Source organism: Megalobrama amblycephala, linkage group LG13 (genome assembly GCF_018812025.1).
Source record: "Megalobrama amblycephala isolate DHTTF-2021 linkage group LG13, ASM1881202v1, whole genome shotgun sequence".
Lineage (NCBI taxonomy): Eukaryota > Metazoa > Chordata > Actinopteri > Cypriniformes > Xenocyprididae > Megalobrama > Megalobrama amblycephala.
In genome coordinates this window covers 18486564-18505103 of record NC_063056.1, presented here as the reverse complement: position 1 = coordinate 18505103, position 18540 = coordinate 18486564, and the positions used below count along the sequence as shown (strand labels likewise).

General features: G+C 36.8%; 1 protein-coding gene across 3 annotated transcripts in view; it reads right to left on the bottom strand.

Annotated features, from left to right (window-relative positions):
- Positions 1-18540, bottom strand: part of ephb6 (eph receptor B6) — a 68630-nt gene that overhangs the window by 2064 nt on the left and 48026 nt on the right. For all 3 annotated transcript variants that reach the window (XM_048153122.1, XM_048153123.1, XM_048153124.1), the window contains exons 8-18: positions 17561-17642; positions 16600-16724; positions 14272-14434; positions 13495-13609; positions 13302-13357; positions 12805-12921; positions 6874-7121; positions 5112-5330; positions 4767-4916; positions 828-1012; positions 586-741 (exon numbers count right to left, since the gene is read on the bottom strand). In XM_048153122.1, coding sequence (XP_048009079.1) covers positions 586-741; positions 828-1012; positions 4767-4916; positions 5112-5330; positions 6874-7121; positions 12805-12921; positions 13302-13357; positions 13495-13609; positions 14272-14434; positions 16600-16724; positions 17561-17642 — 1616 coding nt within the window. The remainder of the gene's footprint in view (positions 1-585; positions 742-827; positions 1013-4766; positions 4917-5111; positions 5331-6873; positions 7122-12804; positions 12922-13301; positions 13358-13494; positions 13610-14271; positions 14435-16599; positions 16725-17560; positions 17643-18540) is intronic.

Sequence of the window (18540 nt, the reverse complement as noted above, 5' to 3'; positions counted from 1 at the left end):
AAAAATATTAAGCAAAACAAATTATTTCAACATTGATAATAAGAAAAAAATACACCAAATCAGCATATTAGAATGATTTCTGAAAACTGGGCTAATGAAGCTGAAAATTCAGCTTTGCCATCACAGGAATAAATAGCATTTTAAAATATATAAATTGTAATAATAATTAACATTATTACTGTTTTTATTAATCAAAAGATCAAATTTTTGATAAATGCAGCTTTGGTGAGCATAACTATATATATATATAAAATATCCAATTATATATATATCAAATTATGAAAGAAGTGTGAAAATATGATTTAATTGGGTGTATTTAAGATGCATAAAATACTAGCTGTGACAACATTAGCATTAGTAAGAAAAGGAGTTGGCTATTTGATTCCAAAAGTGTTTCAAATGTCCATCCCAGAATGCTATTAAACACATTAAATAATTAGAGATATGGTGGAAAGGACACTGTCCTGGGAATTTTAATTTCTTTCTGAAAGGAAAAAAAAAAAAAAAAAATGAAGAAAATGTATGTAATATGTTGGACATTATAAGTTTCACAATCTAGTGTAAAAATTGTGTGTTTTAACTTACTCCATTGTGAGCATGCTCACTCTTTCCAAACTGTGGTACTGTGCTCTCTCAAACGCATCCTTATACCGGTCCATCTTTAGAGCTGTTAACCAATCACCGACTGTTGTCACTGATGAGAGGTCAGTAGGAGTGGGGCTTAAGAGTGGCTGGCTGGGACTAAAAAAAGAGGAGAATATTGTAAAAGATGAAACAGAATGTTGCCTAATAATAAAAAGAGGTAAATGTAGTTTTGAGCATCTCACCGACTGTGTTCGGCCTTTAGGGAGGCAGGGTGGCGAATGAGACGGTCAAGGGACGACAGGAGAGTATCAAAGCCTGGCCGGTCCTGCCTGTCGGCCTGCCAGCACTGCAGCATTAGAGAGTGAAGAGCCGGAGGACAGCCGTTCGGAGCAGGTAAACGGTACTGATCGACCACTGCCTTCATCACCTAGAGAGGGTAATTAGAAGACACACGATACTCATTGTATGAGACAGAGAAATAAAAAAAAATAGGAATGGACAATTATTCTGAGGAAAAAGGAACCGAAAAAGCAAGAACTAAGAAGAAAAGAGAAATAAGATGAGAAAAAAAACATTTTGTAAGATGTTATGGAAATATTTGGTAACAGTGATTCATTTGGTAACTGAGTTACCATATATACAGTACTGTGCAAAAGTCTTAGGTCACCAGCTTTGTTGTTTTTAATGACCATCCATATTTATTTTCAGCCTCTTTATTACGATACAAACAGTATACAGGAAATATGTCCAAAAAAAAAGTAAAAAAAAATTCTGAACAAAATTGTTTCTTTAAGCAAAAATCAGTATTCATTATGACCTCCTGGACTTCTTCCATTTTTCCAAAATAGAAACTCGGAGAAACTTCTCATCAGATTTTGAACATTTTCTTGGCCTTCCAGTCCTTTTCCATTCCATTTAGGTTTAATTTCTAGTCTCTCATAAAGACAAATCAGAGGTTGAAAGGCTGCTTAGTTCGGAACTCCTTAACCTCAGTATTTGGCTAACAGACAACAAGTTGTCTATCCACCTTGGCAAAACAGAGTCAATTCTTTTTGGGTCCAGAGATAAACTGAAAAAGGCTATGGGTTTTAGGGTAGTCGTAGGTATTGTTGAAATTACAGCCAAGGAAGCAGTTTCTTACTTGGGCTGTATATTAGATAACAAACTGTCAGGGGAGCTTATAAGCCAAAGGACTAAGTTCCTGGCAAGAATATCCAGCCTCTTAGATGGTAAAACATTAAAAATCCTGGCTGATGCGCTTGTTCAATGTCATCTTGACAATGCCTGTACATCTTGGTACACAGGCACTACTAAAGGTCTTAAAGACAAGCTACAGATCTGTCCAAATAAATTAATCAGAGTGATTCTTAAATTACACCCTAGAACTCATCTTCTTCCTGACCATTTCTCAAGTCTTGGGTGGCTCAGAGTGGAGGAGAGTGTTTCTCAACTTAAACTGTGTTTAGTTTATAAGATAAGAAATAATCTGGCACCCAAGTATTTATGTGATTACTTTTCAAAAATTAGTGATATGCACAATTACTGCACCAGGGGGAGTTCCACCGATTACAGGCCCTGCCGCTTTAAGAGCTGTGTGGGAAAGTACTCTTTCCTATACTCTGCAGCTGTCTTGTGGAATGGTTTACCTTTAAACCTTAAACTGTTGAGCTCTTCCTATTATCATTTTAAATTTTCAATAAAAAATTGGTTATTAAACTTATGAAGAGAAAAAAAGAAAAAAGTAAGGAAATAGAAACTCTTGAAGTAGTAGGAATATTGTATTGACTACTTGTGTGTCTGCTTGTCTTTTGGGAATTGTGTTTTTATTTTGTGTTTTTGGTTTATTTTTTTTGTATTTTTTATGCTCCCTTTCTTCATTGTCCTCAATGTTGTTAGTACATGTACTGTTACTCATCTTCCATCCACAATGGAAATAAGCCTATGGGCTTTTTGTGTTTTTATCCTTTTGAACACTTCGTGTTGATTGTTCTTGTTCAATAAAGTATTCAATCAATCAATCAATAATAGAGATGGTTCCTGCTATTGCTCAAGTGTAAGGGGAGGTCAATAAATGCTTGCCACTTTAGCCTATAAAAGCAGTTTTTTCAGATTTGTATTCTTCAGTTTTTTAATCCTGCATACAAATTGACTGTATTTTCTGTTTATATTCTAATAAAGAGACTGAGAAATAATTATATATAGTCATTATATCATTGCTAAAACAACATCTAATGGTAGCCTAAGACTTTTGTGCAGTATTGTATATACACTATATTGCCAAAAGTTTTGGGATGCCTGCCTTTACATGCACATGAACTTTAATCACATCCCCATTCTTAATCCGTAGGGTTTAATATGGAGTTGGCCCACCCTTTGCAGCCACAACAGCCTCAACTCTTCTGGGAAGGCTTTCCACAAGGTTTAGGAGTGTGTTTATGGGATTTTTTTCATATTAATCTTAATTGTGTCAGATTACACTTAAAGGAACACTCCACTTTTTTTGAAAATAGGCTCATTTTCCAACTCCCCTAGAGTTAAACAGTTGAGTTTTACCGTTTTCAAATCCATTCAGCCGATCTCCGGGTCTGGCGGTACCACTTTTAGCATAGCTTAGCATAGTTCATTGAATCTGATTAGACCGTTAGCATCTCGCTCAAAAATGATCAAAGAGTTTTTATATTTTTCCTATTTAAAACTTGACTCTTCTGTAGTTACATCGTGTACTAAGACCGACGGAAAATGAAAAGTTGTGATTTTCTAGGCCGATATGGCTAGGAACTATACTCTCATTCAGGCGTAATATTCAAGGAACTTTGCTCAATGATATTATGCAGCGTCTCTCACAAATGTCTCCATGGTTGCAAGGCACGCTCCCTGTGCAAGCAGGGGGTCACAGGCACTGCGTAATATCATTGCGCCTGCTGCACCCATGGTACGGCAGCAAAGTTCCTTGAATATTACGCCTGAATGAGAGTATAGTTCCTAGCCATATCGGCCTAGAAAATCGCAACTTTTCATTTTCCGTCGGTCTTAGTACACAATGTAACTACAGAAGAGTCAAGTTTTAAATGGGAAAAATATCAAAACTCTTTGGTCATTTTTGAGCGAGATGCTAACGGTCTAATCAGATTCAATGAACTATGCTAAGCTATACTAAAAGTGGAACTGCCAGACCCGGAGATCGGCTGAATGGATTCAAAAACGGTAAAACTCAACTGTTTAACTCTAGGGGAGTTGGAAAATTAGCCCATTTTAAAAAAAAAAGTGGAGTGTTCCTTTAAGCAAAACATATTCAGGTCAAAGTGTCTGAATAATTTTTGGTTCCAAATTTTTTGAAATTTTACTGGTAGTCCACTGTATGAAGAATTTTTGGTTTCAGAAGAATTTTAGTTTACTTTATTTTGCTATCCTCACAGGTACACTATGTAACAGTTTTTTGTTCAAAATTTACAAAATATATATAATGAGCAAGTACATCATGAATCCATCTTCCAAACCGTGTTTTTGTTTTATCTTGAATCACCTATAACAATGATACGCCTATAATAACTGTTTATATTCTGATTATTTTAGACCAGTCGGGACGACAACTGCTGCGGAGTATCCCAGTACCTGCGTGACATGTCATATAGATAAACAGAGAAAACTAGCTCCAGCTACAATGTTCTTCTGCAAGATGCATGTAGTTTTGTTTATTAACTGCTAGAGCGCCAAAAGTTACATAGTGTACCTTTAAACATTCAAATATTTGTTTTTTTTTTGCTGCAAATCAAAGTCTTGGTGCTGGTCACCTTGGTTCATGTCTTAGAGCTCTTTATTATTTTATAATCCTTTGCAATCCCTATAAAGAAAAAAACTGGGGAAGATACCTCTGGAATCAAAATAGCTGAAAAAAAAATAGGCGTTCAATGCTGTATTTAATTGAGGCGAACACGCATAAAATCAAAAAGTTAAAGAGAAAAAGTTCTAGCTGCCTGTAAACTTCTCTAAAATCCATTTAATGTCACACTCTCACAGTACTGCTAAACCCCAAGCAGTGAACTGCACACATACTCAGTACTGTACTGAGGTTTGTTTATGCAACTGCTTATCAAACAGTCCGACAGCTCCCTCTAGTGTACATTTGGTTTATATAATTGCTTTGTGACAGCAAGTGTGACTGTAAAATATATAATGCTCACCTCTTGGTTGCTCATGTCCCAGTACGGACGTTCTCCATATGACATGACCTCCCACATGAGTATCCCGAAACTCCACACGTCACTCGCTGAACTGAATTTACGATGCTGGAAAGCTTCGGGCGCTGTCCACCGCACAGGGATCTTACTCCCCTGAAAGACAGAAAGAATAATTAGAGCAAATGCAATGACAGCGCAAATTAACAAAGATGTCTACACCTAAATAAAGACACACCACAGCAAGAATGGAAGGAATTGAAAATGAAAGGAATTTCCACACATCCACACTTTTGAATATTTAAATTGTGTTTTGTATTGTACATTAACAGGAATCTTCCTATAACGCACCAGTGAAGCAGTGTAGGTGGGCATGTTGTGGTCCAGACCCCTCATTAAACGTGACAGGCCGAAGTCAGACACCTTACAAACCAGGTTCGAATTCACCAGGACATTCCGCGCAGCAAGGTCACGATGGACGAAATTCCGCTCCGAAAGATAGCGCATTCCAGCTCCAACACCTCTCACCATGCCAACGAGCTGCAACACGCTGAACTGATCTTCGTTTTCCTTTAAAAATTACAAATATATACACTCAAAAAAAATGAACTTTCACTGTTGTTAGTTTCACTCAAACCACCCTTGTTCACATTACTTAAACTCATGTAACTACATGAATGTTATTTAACTGCGTTGTTTCTACTAAAATTGAGTATTGTCAGCTTTACTTAGTAAGTGTTTGTTCAGTCAACTTAACATTGCTGTGTGAAGCGCACACATTATTGTTGACATAACTAACTGTGCAGTGGATCCGTAGTTCACAGCATGCTTTGCAAGGGACTGCATTGGACATTTAGAGTAGTTTCTGTAATGTTTTTGAATTTTGTGGTTACCATCATGCAGAAGTGTCACCTGTGTTTAAGCTGTGCGCGCTCATATACTCATGTTTATAGGATGAAATTCCTGCTCTCAATTCAATAGAGTTTGTTCAATTAGTTATTTTTTGAGTGCATTTTGGGGTGAGGGGCTGCATTCTGATATGTTGTATCCTTTTTATTTAAATGATTATTCAAAAAAAAAAAAAAAAAAATGTGTCCACCTTACGTAATCAACATAACATTATTAAGTAAACTGCACATATAAATATTATGTAACAGCGACATTCAAATGATTTGTATTTACTTAAAGAAATTTTGTCAGCTTTACTTGAATTTCTTTTGTTCATTCAACTAAATAGTTTTTTGTACAAATTACTCAATATTGTTGCGTGAAACCGCTTGACACTTATTTAAGTAAATCCAACAATTCATTTTTTTGAGTGTATCACATTTATAACATTTTTAATTTAATGTTTCATCATTTTGTATGAAGAGTAAAACATCTTGTCATTTCTAAATGATATATTATAATGGTATATAATTTATATGAATATTATTATTATATAGTATAATTTAATTTATCTTGTCATTTTTTTCTTACCCTGAGAAAAGCATCCAGGGGGCCATTCTCCATAAACTCTAATAATTTAGTCCTCCTGCATTCAATAATTTTATCTCACAAAACTCATCTTTGACAATCAAAATGACTTATTTAAATGTTTTTTTTCTGTGGAAATAATTTCTTCATGCCTTAAATAGCTTGATGTAACTCTACACCCTTGTCTCATTTAGTATACGTGGAACATGAATATGCAAATTAGCCCACCTCCACTCAACTGTAGTAACTGCTAAGTGGAAATATTGGTTTAATTCAGCCATATGAGGAAGAGGAAGAGCACATTATATAGGGTCATCTACAAGTCAACGTATAAGAATGGTAATGCGTTTTATTTAGTCCTATCGCTCTCTACAACATCAGACACATAACGTTAATTGATATGATGAGCTTTAGGCTTGACTAAGTTATCAAACAGCTAATAATGTGTTGCTAATATTACATAAACCTCAAAAAAAAAGACACTTTTTCTTACTCTTAGAAAGACATGTAAGAGGACATTCTCCATAAACTCTTCCATCTTGTCATATTTTAAATAATACAGTATGATGATATAATGATATATAATATAACAATATATTTAATTTATATAAATAAAAAAGTGATTTGAATATATTACCCTGAGAAAGGCATCCAGGGGTCCGTTCTCCATAAACTCTGTGATAATACGTTCAGGAGGGGAGCGAGTGACCACACCTTCTAGTTTCAGCACATTGGGGTGGTCAAACTGGCCAAGGACTCCTGCCTCACTGAGAAACACATTCTTCTCACGGTCTGTCACTCCCCAACGCAAAGTCTTAACCGCAACCAACACCTCTCTACGACCTAGTGGCCTGTACCGGCCACGGGACACCTCCCCAAACTGAGCTAGAAAGAGAAATCGAGTCATTAGATTGTTCTATTTCAAACTAAGGTTTAAACAAATCACAAAAACTAAAAAAGTCCATAATGCCTGTTTTATCTGATTCATACGCTTTATGTCTAGTTAAAGGATTAGTTCGCTCCAGAATTAAAATTTACTCGCCCCCATGTCATCCAAGATGATTTTGAGGAAAACATTCCAAGATTTTTCTCTATATAGTGGATTTCACCGAGGTCCAACGAGGTGAAGGTCGAAAATAAAAATGTAGATACTTTTCAACCACAAATGCTAATCTTGCACTAGCTCTGCGGTGCGCATCCACGACTTCATACATTACATAGTCACACTGGAGATAAGACCCTTATTCCTCGGGATCGTGTAGAGCCGTTTGAAGCTGCACTGAAACAGCAATTTGGACCTTCAACCCATTGGTTCCCATTGAAGTCCACTATATGGAGAAAAAGCCTGGATTGTTTTCCTCAAAAAACTTAATTTCTGTTCGACTGAAGAAAGAAAGACTTGAACATCATGGATGACATGGGGGTGAGTAAATTATCAGGAAATTTTAATTCTGAAGAGAACTATGTTTTGAACCCCATATCAATCAAGCTTGTCATGTCCTGCTTTTTCCATCTTCGCAACATTGTCCATTTAAAGGGATAGTTCACCCAAAAACGAAAATTTGATGTTTATCTGCTTACCCCCAGGGCATCCAAGATGTAGGTGACTTTGTTTCTTCAGTAGAACACAAATGATGATTTTTAACTCCAACCGTTGATGTCTGTCAGTCAAATAATGCGAGTCAATGGCAGAGGTGTAAAGTACTTGAGTAATTTTACTTGATTACTGTACTTAAGTATTATTTTTGGGTATTTTTACTTTACTTGAGTACATTTAAAAGTCAATACTTTTACTTTTACTTGATTACATTTTTTGAGAAAAAAGAGTACTTTTTACTCCTTACAATTTTATTTACAGTCAAAAAGTACTTATTTTTTGGAGATCACTTCATTCAATTTTCTTTTGCTATTACCAAACCAATTGAATTGTGCTGATGACCAGTTTAATTTAAAGGTTATTTATTCAATGAGATTCATTTTCACATTCCATGAAATTGGTCAGTCATGTTCATTGGTCCTTTGGAAGTGACGTCATGTCACATCAATTACCACAATGCACAGCACCTTGACCTCAAAGAATATACACTAACAAGAAGCGACACTCAACAGAATGTTCCATTGCAACACCTGCGCCAGCAGCGGCCTTGCATTTCCGCCATTTTGGGGTGAAGGCGACTTGGCAGTCCACTAGTTTCTATGGCAATATCAGCTGCTTTGTTAAAAAAAAAAAAAAAAAAAAAAACTTTTTCACAAAACCTTTTTACTCTCAGTCAGTTTGGGTTAAAACTCTTTAAAAGATCTAGTATTAGTATTAGACTTATAAACACTGAATTAATACCGACATATGAAATTAAATTATGACATGCATCAGAAAAATTGAGAATGTTGGACAATAAATATATGAATATAACAGCTTGATTTTGCAGTGTTGTCTAATGTCCATTGAAAGTGTCCAAAAGCGGGAATTATGCGATAATGGACACAGCAGATCATAAGATCATTATGTTTGTAGCGTGATCCATTAAAACATACAATATAGCTTATTTCAATTCAGATCTAGATATTATTATTATTACTCCACTATGTCTGAAATATATTGTTCACTGCAAACATGATGATCTTAAATTAATTAATTATTAATTTACTATTAATAAATGTGTAAAGTTTCATAAAATGGAAATGCTCAATAAAGTAGGCTAACTACGTTACCTCAGATGGATGAATGGTTGGATTCCACAACTGGTAAAATAAAACGTATATAAGACAATACAACATTTACTGTAGGATCATACAATTTACTGGTGACTTAATTTAAAAAAATGTTCTACTGTGCTTCTGATTTGGCAGTGAAATTCACCGATTTTGGGTGCGTAAGATGTGAAGGATTCAATGGTCCAGTTAATATTTTCACCCCATAATGGCGGCCGCGCTACCAGAGCGCCATCTAGTGACTGTTGCCTAAAAAGTATCAGAGTGTCGCCTCTTGGGTTCTATACTCTTTGTTGATCTGGAAATTACAGTGGGTACGGAAAGTATTCAGACCCCCTTAAATTTTTCACTCTTTGTTATATTGCAGCCATTTGCTAAAATCATTTAAGTTAATTTTTTTCCTCATTAATGTACACACAGCACCCCATATTGACAGAAAAACACAGAATTGTTGACATTTTTGCAGATTTATTAAAAAAGAAAAACTGAAATATCACATGGTCCTAAGTATTCAGACCCTTTGCTGTGACACTCATATATTTAACTCAGGTGCAGTCCATTTCTTCTGATCATCCTTGAGATGGTTCTACACCTTCATTTGAGTCCAGCTGTGTTTGATTATACTGATTGGACTTGATTAGGAAAGCCACACACCTGTCTATGTAAGACCTTACAGCTCACAGTGCATGTCAGAGCAAATGAGAATCATGAGGTCAAAGGAACTGCCTGAAGAGCTCAGAGACAGAATTGTGGCAAGGCACAGATCTGGCCAAGGTTACAAAAAAATGTCTGCTGCACTTAAGGTTGCTAAGAGCACAGTGGCCTCCATAATCCTTAAATGGAAGACGTTTGGGATGACCAGAACCCTTCCTAGAGCTGGCTGTCCGGCCAAACTGAGCTATCGGGCCTTGGTGAGAGATGTAAAGAAGAACCCAAAGATCACTGTTGCTGAGCTCCAGAGATGCAGTCGAAGGAGATGGGAGTTGTAGAAAGTCAACCATCACTGCAGCCCTCCACCAGTCGGGGCTTTATGGCAGAGTGGCCCTACGGAAGCCTCTCCTCAGTGCAAGACACATGAAAGCCTGCATGGAGTTTGCTAAAAAACACCTGAAGAACTCCAAGATGGTGAGAAATAAGATTCTCTGGTCTGATGAGACCAAGATAGAACTTTTTGGCCGTAATTCTAAGCGGTATGTGTGGAGAAAACCAGGCACTGCTCATCACCTCTCCAATACAGTCCCAACAGTGAAGCATGGTGGTGGCAGCATCATGCTGTGGGGGTGTTTTTCAGCTGCAGGGACAGGACGACTGGTTGCAATCGAGGGAAAGATGAATGCGGCCAAGTACAGGGATATCCTGGACCAAAACCTTCTCCAGAGTGCTCAGGACCTCAGACTGGGCCGAAGGTTTACCTTCCAACAAGACAATGACCCTAAGCACACAGCTAAAATAACGAAGGAGTGGCTTCACAACAACTCCGTGACTGTTCTTGAATGGCCCAGCCAGAGCCCTGACTTAAACCCAATTGAGCATCTCTGGAGAGACCTAAAAATGGCTGTCCACCAACGTTTACCATCCAACCTGACAGAACTGGAGAGGATCTGCAAGCAGGAATGGCAGAGGATCCCCAAATCCAGGTGTGAAAAACTTGTTGCATCTTTCCCAAAAAGACTCATGGCTGTATTAGATCAAAAGGGTGCTTCTACTAAATACTGAGCAAAGGGTCTGAATACTTAGGACCATGTGATATTTCAGTTTTTCTTTTTTAATAAATCTGCAAAAATGTCAACAATTCTATGTTTTTCTGTCAATATGGGGTGCTGTGTGTACATTAATGAGGAAAAAAATGAACTTAAATGATTTTAGCAAATGGCTGCAATATAACAAAGAGTGAAAAATTTAAGGGGGTCTGAGTACTTTCCGTACCCACTGTATAACAGTCAGTGGAAGAAAATGGAGGAAGTCAAAAATCAGCCACAGAATCAAGAGCACCCGTGGCCAACAGTTCATCTGATGATGAAGATTTTTTCACTTCTTTGAAACAGACAGCACATGAAGCCAGCAAAGAGTTGGATGGATATCTGGCCTGTGTTTCAGACACCAGTGTTTCAGGCACTGCAGGATTGATTTTTAGCCCCAAAAGAGCTAGGCTTGACACTCACAATTTTGAAAATCAGCTTCTGCTCAAGTTAAATCCGAGGTTTTGCAACTTTGAGTAGCATGTTGCATATTGGCATTAGGTAGTAGTCTTTAGTCTTTAGTTAGTTCTCTAGTTTGATAATTAAATACAATTAAACATAAACAGTTCTAAAGGAGGATAAAACTTTGTATGTGGTTCATTCACTTCATGTTTTTAGAGATTAAAAGCTTAAACAAGAATCTCTAGTTTTCGTTCTTGCTGTTACTTTTACTTTTTTAATACTCAAGTACAATTCTAATGTAGTACTTTTTTACTTTTACTCAAGTATGATTCTGGCCAGATACTTTTACGTTTAATTGAGTAAAATTTTCACTCAGTACTTGTACTTTCACTTGAGTAACATTTTTGAGTACTTTTTACACCTCTGGTCAATGGTCACACAATCTGTAAGAGTCAATAAACATGCACAGACAAATCCAAATTAAACCCTGCGGCTCGTGACGACACATTGATGTCCTAAGACACGAAAAGATCGGTTTGTGCGGGAAACCGAACAGTATTTATCTAACAGTATTTATCACGCATATACTTCAATGAGAGCTAGACATCACTGCTGCTATCAGAGCGCGATCAGACATCACCAAGCGATTGCTGAACGCAGTTGGACATAGTGGTGTTTTAGAGGTAAAAAATTATATAAATACTGTTCGGTTTCTCGCACAAACCGATCGTTTCGTGTCTTAGGACATCAATGTGTCGTCACGAGCCGCAGGGTTTAATTTGGATTTGTCTGTGCGTGTTTATTGACTCTTACAGATTGTGTGACCATTCACTCGCATTATTTGACTGACAGACGGCAACGGTTGGAGTTAAAAATCATCATTTGTGTTCTACTGAAGAAACAAAGTCACCTACATCTTGGATGCGCTGGGGGTAAGCAGATAAACATCAAATTTTCATTTTTGGGTGAACTATCCCTTTAAGACCCTCACTAAATCTCAAAGATGCAGAAACTGTTGTTTTATAACTTCACGTCTTGATTATTGTAACTCCTTACTTTATGGTCTACCCAAAAAAGTCATAAATCGCTTGCAGTTTATTCAGAATTCAGCTGCTCAGGCCCTCACTTTTACCAAAAAATCAGCTCACAGCACCCCTGTCTTACAGCAACTACATTGGCTCCCTGTTAGTTACCGCATCCAGATTCTTACTCTAGTTTTTAAGGCTCGTCATGGTTTAGCACCTTCCTATCTCTCCGAATTGATTATCCCCTATGTCCCTGCCCATACTCTGAGATCGAGCTCTGAAAACTTGCTTGCAGTACCCAACTTCCGTCTATCTTGTGTGGGTGGTAGGGCTTTCAGCATATCAGCTTCTAAGTTCTGGAACTCACGACCACAAGACCTTCATGATGTCTCTTCTCTTCAGACCTTTAAAACTGCTCTCAAAACTCACTTTATGTTTTGTTAATTGATTGTCTGGCTCAATTTTCCAGCTCTATGCTTGTTTTTGTAAGTTTAATGTAGATTAACTTTCTTTGTCTGTTCCATCTGGTTGATTCCATGTTGTATACTGACTGTATACTTATATGTATATAGCAACTTAGTGTAAAGCGTCCTTGGGTTCCTGAAAGGCGCTAAATAAATAAAACATATTATTATTATTAATCCTTTAATGTTAACATGACTCTGGAAATGTAACATTCACACATGTACTAACCAGCACCAATGACCTCTTCAATCTTAAGGTGAGCAGGGTCGATTTCTCGTGCAAATTCTTTGACTGCCTCACTGGGGTCTTCGTAAGTAGAGGGATCCACATAATATTTCACCCCACCTGAATGAAATAACATCCACTTTAAGTTTCAGGTTTCACCCACAGAGATGTTCTAATGACTGGTTCTGTCACAAACATGCTGCCAGTGTGCGCTCAAGATTTCAGACTGAGTAAAGAAATACCACAGATATGTCCACCACAGTCAGCACTACAAACATAAAACTACTGACACATTTATCATCCGTTGTCAAAATACAGAAATTCTCCTAAACCCCTCCTAATTGTGGTGTAGACTTTACTGAAACACAGTTATTACATAATAGCAATAATTACAAAGTAATCTGAATACAGCCCATGAAGTGTTTTTTCTCTTCATATGTAGTGACTGTTGAAGAACAGAAAACACAAATGTAGTTCACACAAAGACATTAAGCTCTCACCTCTGTTGCTCATGTATCTCTGAAGTCTGTCACTATAAGGGCTCTCTCTCCTTTTACTAGTGGAAAAAGATGGAATAACTAAGACACAATAACTGTTATGTTCTTTTGTAATTTTATATGCAATAAACAGTCCTTTTTTTGGTTATATATTATATTACACAATAGCTGTGGTTAAGGGTTTTGATTTACATACCTTCGAAACACAAACACAATGATGATCGCTATCACAACCAATAGAAATGCTGCTCCGCCCATTACTGATCCGATCATAAGGGGCAGGCGATTTTGAATCTGCTTTGACTGTTCCTCTACAAATTGAAAAATGGCAATACTTAATTAGTTTAAACAAAATTAATAACTTAATATTATATTCACACACAAAACTGTTCAAAAATGTGGGGTGGGTAAGAGTTTTAAAGTAACACTGAAAATATTTTTGTGGAAACTGATTTGTTTCAGGATTCTTTCATGAATAGAGTGCAAAATAACTGCATTTATGTGAAATAGAAATCTTTTGTAACAACATGCAGTCACTTTTATTCAATTTAATATGTCCTTGATGAATAAAAGTATTAATTAAAAAAAAAAGATTAAATTGTTATATTGTTTGCAGATGATAACATTAGGATGTTGTAAAATTTCATGTATTTCGTGTAAAAGTTAGTGTATATATTTACCTAAGCATAGGTCATATGCATACTGAACAAGAAGCATTTCATACTGAAGCATTAGTAAAGAAAAATGGCATCTCTCATTATACTGTAATTATTATACTCAGACTGAAAAATGAAAAGAAATGAACTCTGAAGAGCATAATCAGTAATTATCCTCTAAGGTGCAATTTTACTAAATATACAACTAGAAGACACCATTGTTACTGAGGCTGCAAAGTTAATAGCATATGAGTAAGCTTGCATATATGCAGGCTAGAACGATAAATTATGTGTGACATAACATATTTTTGGCCTACCCATCGCTAGGGTGCTGAAGTAAATAGTGTGGCTGTAGGGCCCGTAGCCTCTCTCATTTCGAGCACGGATCTGGAAGGCATAGATGGAGCCTGGAATCAGGCTTCCAACTGTCACTGTGTTTGTTTCACTGAAGACGCTCACAGCGCTGTCCTCATCAGACCCCTGCCAGAGAGAGAAACAACCATCTCTGTGAGAATAAGGGCCATCCATTTACTGTAGTTCACAAAAAATGAAAATGATGTCATTTACTCACCCTTGTGTCATTTACAGTTTTGTTTCAGTATTGTGCTTTTTTGTCATCTAGCTTTAATTTATTTTTATTTCAGTTTTAGTAATTTTACTACTTGAACTTGTTTTAGTTAGTTGCCAAGGCTAAGTTAAGTGTTATAAATTGTAAGTTTTTCATCTAATATAAATCTTTTTTTTTTTTTTTTTTTTTTTTTTAGCTTTAATTCAATTAACAAAAACTTTCCTCCTAGGTTTATAATGGTTGTGAATGGGGGCTTTTTTTTGATAGTCAAAAATAATGCATCCATCCATAAAAAAGTAATCCATATGACTCCAGGGGGTTAATAAATGTCTTCTGAAGTGAAGTGATGCGTTTTTGTAAGAAAAATATCCATATTTAAAACTTAAATTAAAATAACTAGCTTCCGGCGGACGACTGTACGTAGAATGCGCAAGTCGATTCGCATCGGAAGACTATCCTTTGACCTGACGCACAACGTAATGACGAACGTGGAGGCGCAGAGAATAGAGCAAAACAAACCACCAGTCACAGATTATAAGTCTAAAACGATAATTTTTTAAAGAGAAATTTCAGAAGATTTTGATATAAGAGAAGAGGAGCTTGAGTTTGTTGCCCAGCCCTATTTGTTTAAACCGCGAGAGACGGCTAAGCTTACGATACTCCTACATCCTGCGTCATATATTGCGTCAGAGGATTACTCATTTAGCGCAAATCGACTTGCGCAGTTACTTGGATTTATAAAGTTTTAAATATGTATATTTTTCTTCAGAAGGCCTTTATTAACCCACTGGAGTCGTATGGATTACTTTCTTGATGGATGGATGAATGCATTATTTTTTACTTCAAAATGCGGCCCCCCATTCACAACCATTATAAACCTTGGAGGACTAAGCATAGGAGTCTACAAGAAGATAGTCATATACACTCAGGATGGCTTGAGGGTGAGTAAATCAATGGACAATTTTCATTTTTGGGTGAACTATCCCTTTAAAAACTTCCGCAATAATATATACAGCTGGAAAACTTCCGGTGAGATGTCACTTGTTGGTGTTTTCAGTATCTTCAATGTCCTGAGGTAACGTTAACTTTAACAGCATCAATAGTGTAATACTTAGTTTATAATCAGAATATAGTCACTTAAATAGGCCTAGTGTTAATTTAGTTATTCAAACGTAAGACGACCCTCAGTGTTCCTCCTCAGCTAAGGAGTTTTCACACTTTCGTGAGAAAAAAAAGCAACAACACACTGTAAATTAAAGATTTATTGTGCACTTTAGTTAGTTTCATTGAATAAAATGTGAGTTTTCACAAGTGTGCCGAAATAAGTGAGCTCGCGCTGCACTAGTAACAGCTGCTGTGATTACAAAGGGAAAGCGCGGTGTTTTCTGTGTAATTCATTCACAAGAAAAGTTATTGTTTTTCATGAGATTTTGCGAGTACTTCACACTTCACCTTGAAAAAAGGTATTCTTAAAATCGAATTATTTTATAATGTTTAATATTTATTCAAAAGCGAAGCTGAGTGAAAAACTATTACAGGAAATGTTTAATATGAGCCAATAAATGCTCCTCTGCCGCCATCTGTTGGTTATCATGGTAATTAATGTCTTTTTTATTTTTAAATAAAAGTGTTTTCTATCAAATGTTGGATTTCCTACATCTTGAAATGTTTGGTTTTACAAATGGGGATAATCTTAGAAGGATGAACAAATAATGTTTTTGGTCATCTCATTAAAAATAACATTTTAAGTGCTGGAGAAAATTTTGCATGTGCGTTTCTAATTACATAAGGCGTTTCTTATTCAAACGTTTCCATTAGCTTTGTCTTTATAAATAAAACTGTTTTATTGGCAAATTAGGCAAGTGTGATAACTGCATTAAAATATAAATACAACATTAAAAAGTCATCCATTGATGGTTTTGTGTCAATTTACAGCTAGTAACTAACAGTTCACCGGAAATGCTCAAGCTGGCTTAACGAAAACCAGGAAGTAACTGTGCATATGGTCAGTTATATTGAATAAAAAACATTTTCAATGTTTTTTTGGGTGCTCTATTCATTTAATAACAGTAATGACCTTGTCGTAGTATCGGAGCTGGTATTCCAGGATGTCACCATTGGGCCGGTCAGGCTGAGGCCAGGACAGTGTGATGGAGTCTTGAAATCTGCTCAACTGGTGCAGCATGGGAACCTCAGAAGGCACTGAGACACAATCATGCAATTATAAGAGTGACCACATGGCGGCTCATCACTTCATAATAGGCAACCTACTTTTCTACTGCTCTGAATGCTTTAGATATTCAATGCCTTCCTCATTATAAAGAGCATTATAGAGCGATAATACACACGTGGATTCACATATAAGCCATTTACTTCATGCTTTGGTGCATGTTTGACGGTTAGTTAGACATTGCTGAAGCCTCATCCGTGTTAATGAGGTCATGAGTTAACCATTCTCCATTCCCACCCTCTTCCCAGCCCCCGACCCCCTTCGTCTCAACCAATGTCTCTGTCTGTTAATCAGTCATGTGGAAGGGCATGTATAGGTGACTCAATCCCGTTCAATCAGCAGCACCCAAAACTTAAATAATGAGTTATATAAACTCATCATACACAGGTCTGCAGAACCCATCTGAGCTTGAATTACTACTAAAGATAGAAAACGAAAAGAGAGACAGCGAGAGAGGGACTTCTGAATTGCACCGTTTGTTTCCAAAGTTTCTGTGGGCTGCCACATTGATTATCCTCCCTCCATTTTTCATTTCTTTCCGTCTCTCTAGCTGCTTTCCTGACCATTATATGAGATGACAGCATATCGTGACCCAAAGCCACCTGGGTCCAGATAGCAGAAGATGAAATATTGTGAAGAGAAAAGAGTGTTGGATGGAAGAGCTGACCATGGGGAGAGGAAGAGAAAGAGAGGGGTGGAGGACGTCTAGACACAGCGATGGCAGGAGACAGATGCAGTAAGCATAGATACACTGTGCAAACAGTTTGGTGCACACACTTAAACAACCCAGCTTACATGCTCTTCATACCTGATTGACTGGTGGTGAAGTTAATGCTGGCGAACTGAGGTGGAAAAGGGCTCAGCGCTGACACTTCATTTATTGCTTGAACCTGTGAAATCATACACAGCTCATTTTGTAGCTATGCTCTTACATGCACATAAGCTGCATTAAGACATGATAATGAGCATTGTGTAGCAGTATAGGGGAGACCAGGGCTAGTTATCACCCTTTTTACTCCAGTAAATGTTTCTCAGGGCAGGTTTTATTTTTCTAGGTTAATTTCTGTATAGGAACATGTACTACCATTTAAAAGTTTGGAGTTGGCACAATTTTTTAACTGTTTCTGTCTCTTAACGCTCACCAAGGCTGCATTTATTTGATCAAAAATACAGTAAAAACAGTAATATTGTGCAATATTATTACAATTTAAATAGCTGTTTTCTATTTTAATATATTTAAAAATGTAATTTATTCCTGTAATAGTTAAGTATCATTACTCCAGTCTTCAGTGTCACATGATCCTTCAGAAATCATTCTAATATGCTGATTTGTTGCTCAAGTTACATTTCTTACTAATATCAATATCTATTATTGTTATAAAACCATTTATTTAAGAAACAATGATCAATAGCAGGGGAAGTTAGCAACAAAACAATGACAATACACACATGATCCAGCTAAAATATAAAAATATCAAACAACAGGTTTATCATGTGACAACTTGCCCTGGTCTCCCCTATATCAGGCACTCATTTAATCAGTATGTAAGTATGATGTTCACTATGAAATCCAATTTTTGAGTTTGTGATGATGCAAGTCAATCCAGAAAACATTCCAAAATTGTATTCCTGCTTGTCTGTACCATGCTGTACTGGATCTATATCAGGGGTGGCGAACCCGGTCCTGGAGAGTCACAGTCCTACAGAGTTTAGCTCCAACCTTGATAAAAACCCTTCAGACCTTGATTAGCTTGTTCAGGTGTTTGATTGGGGTTGAAGACTGTGGCT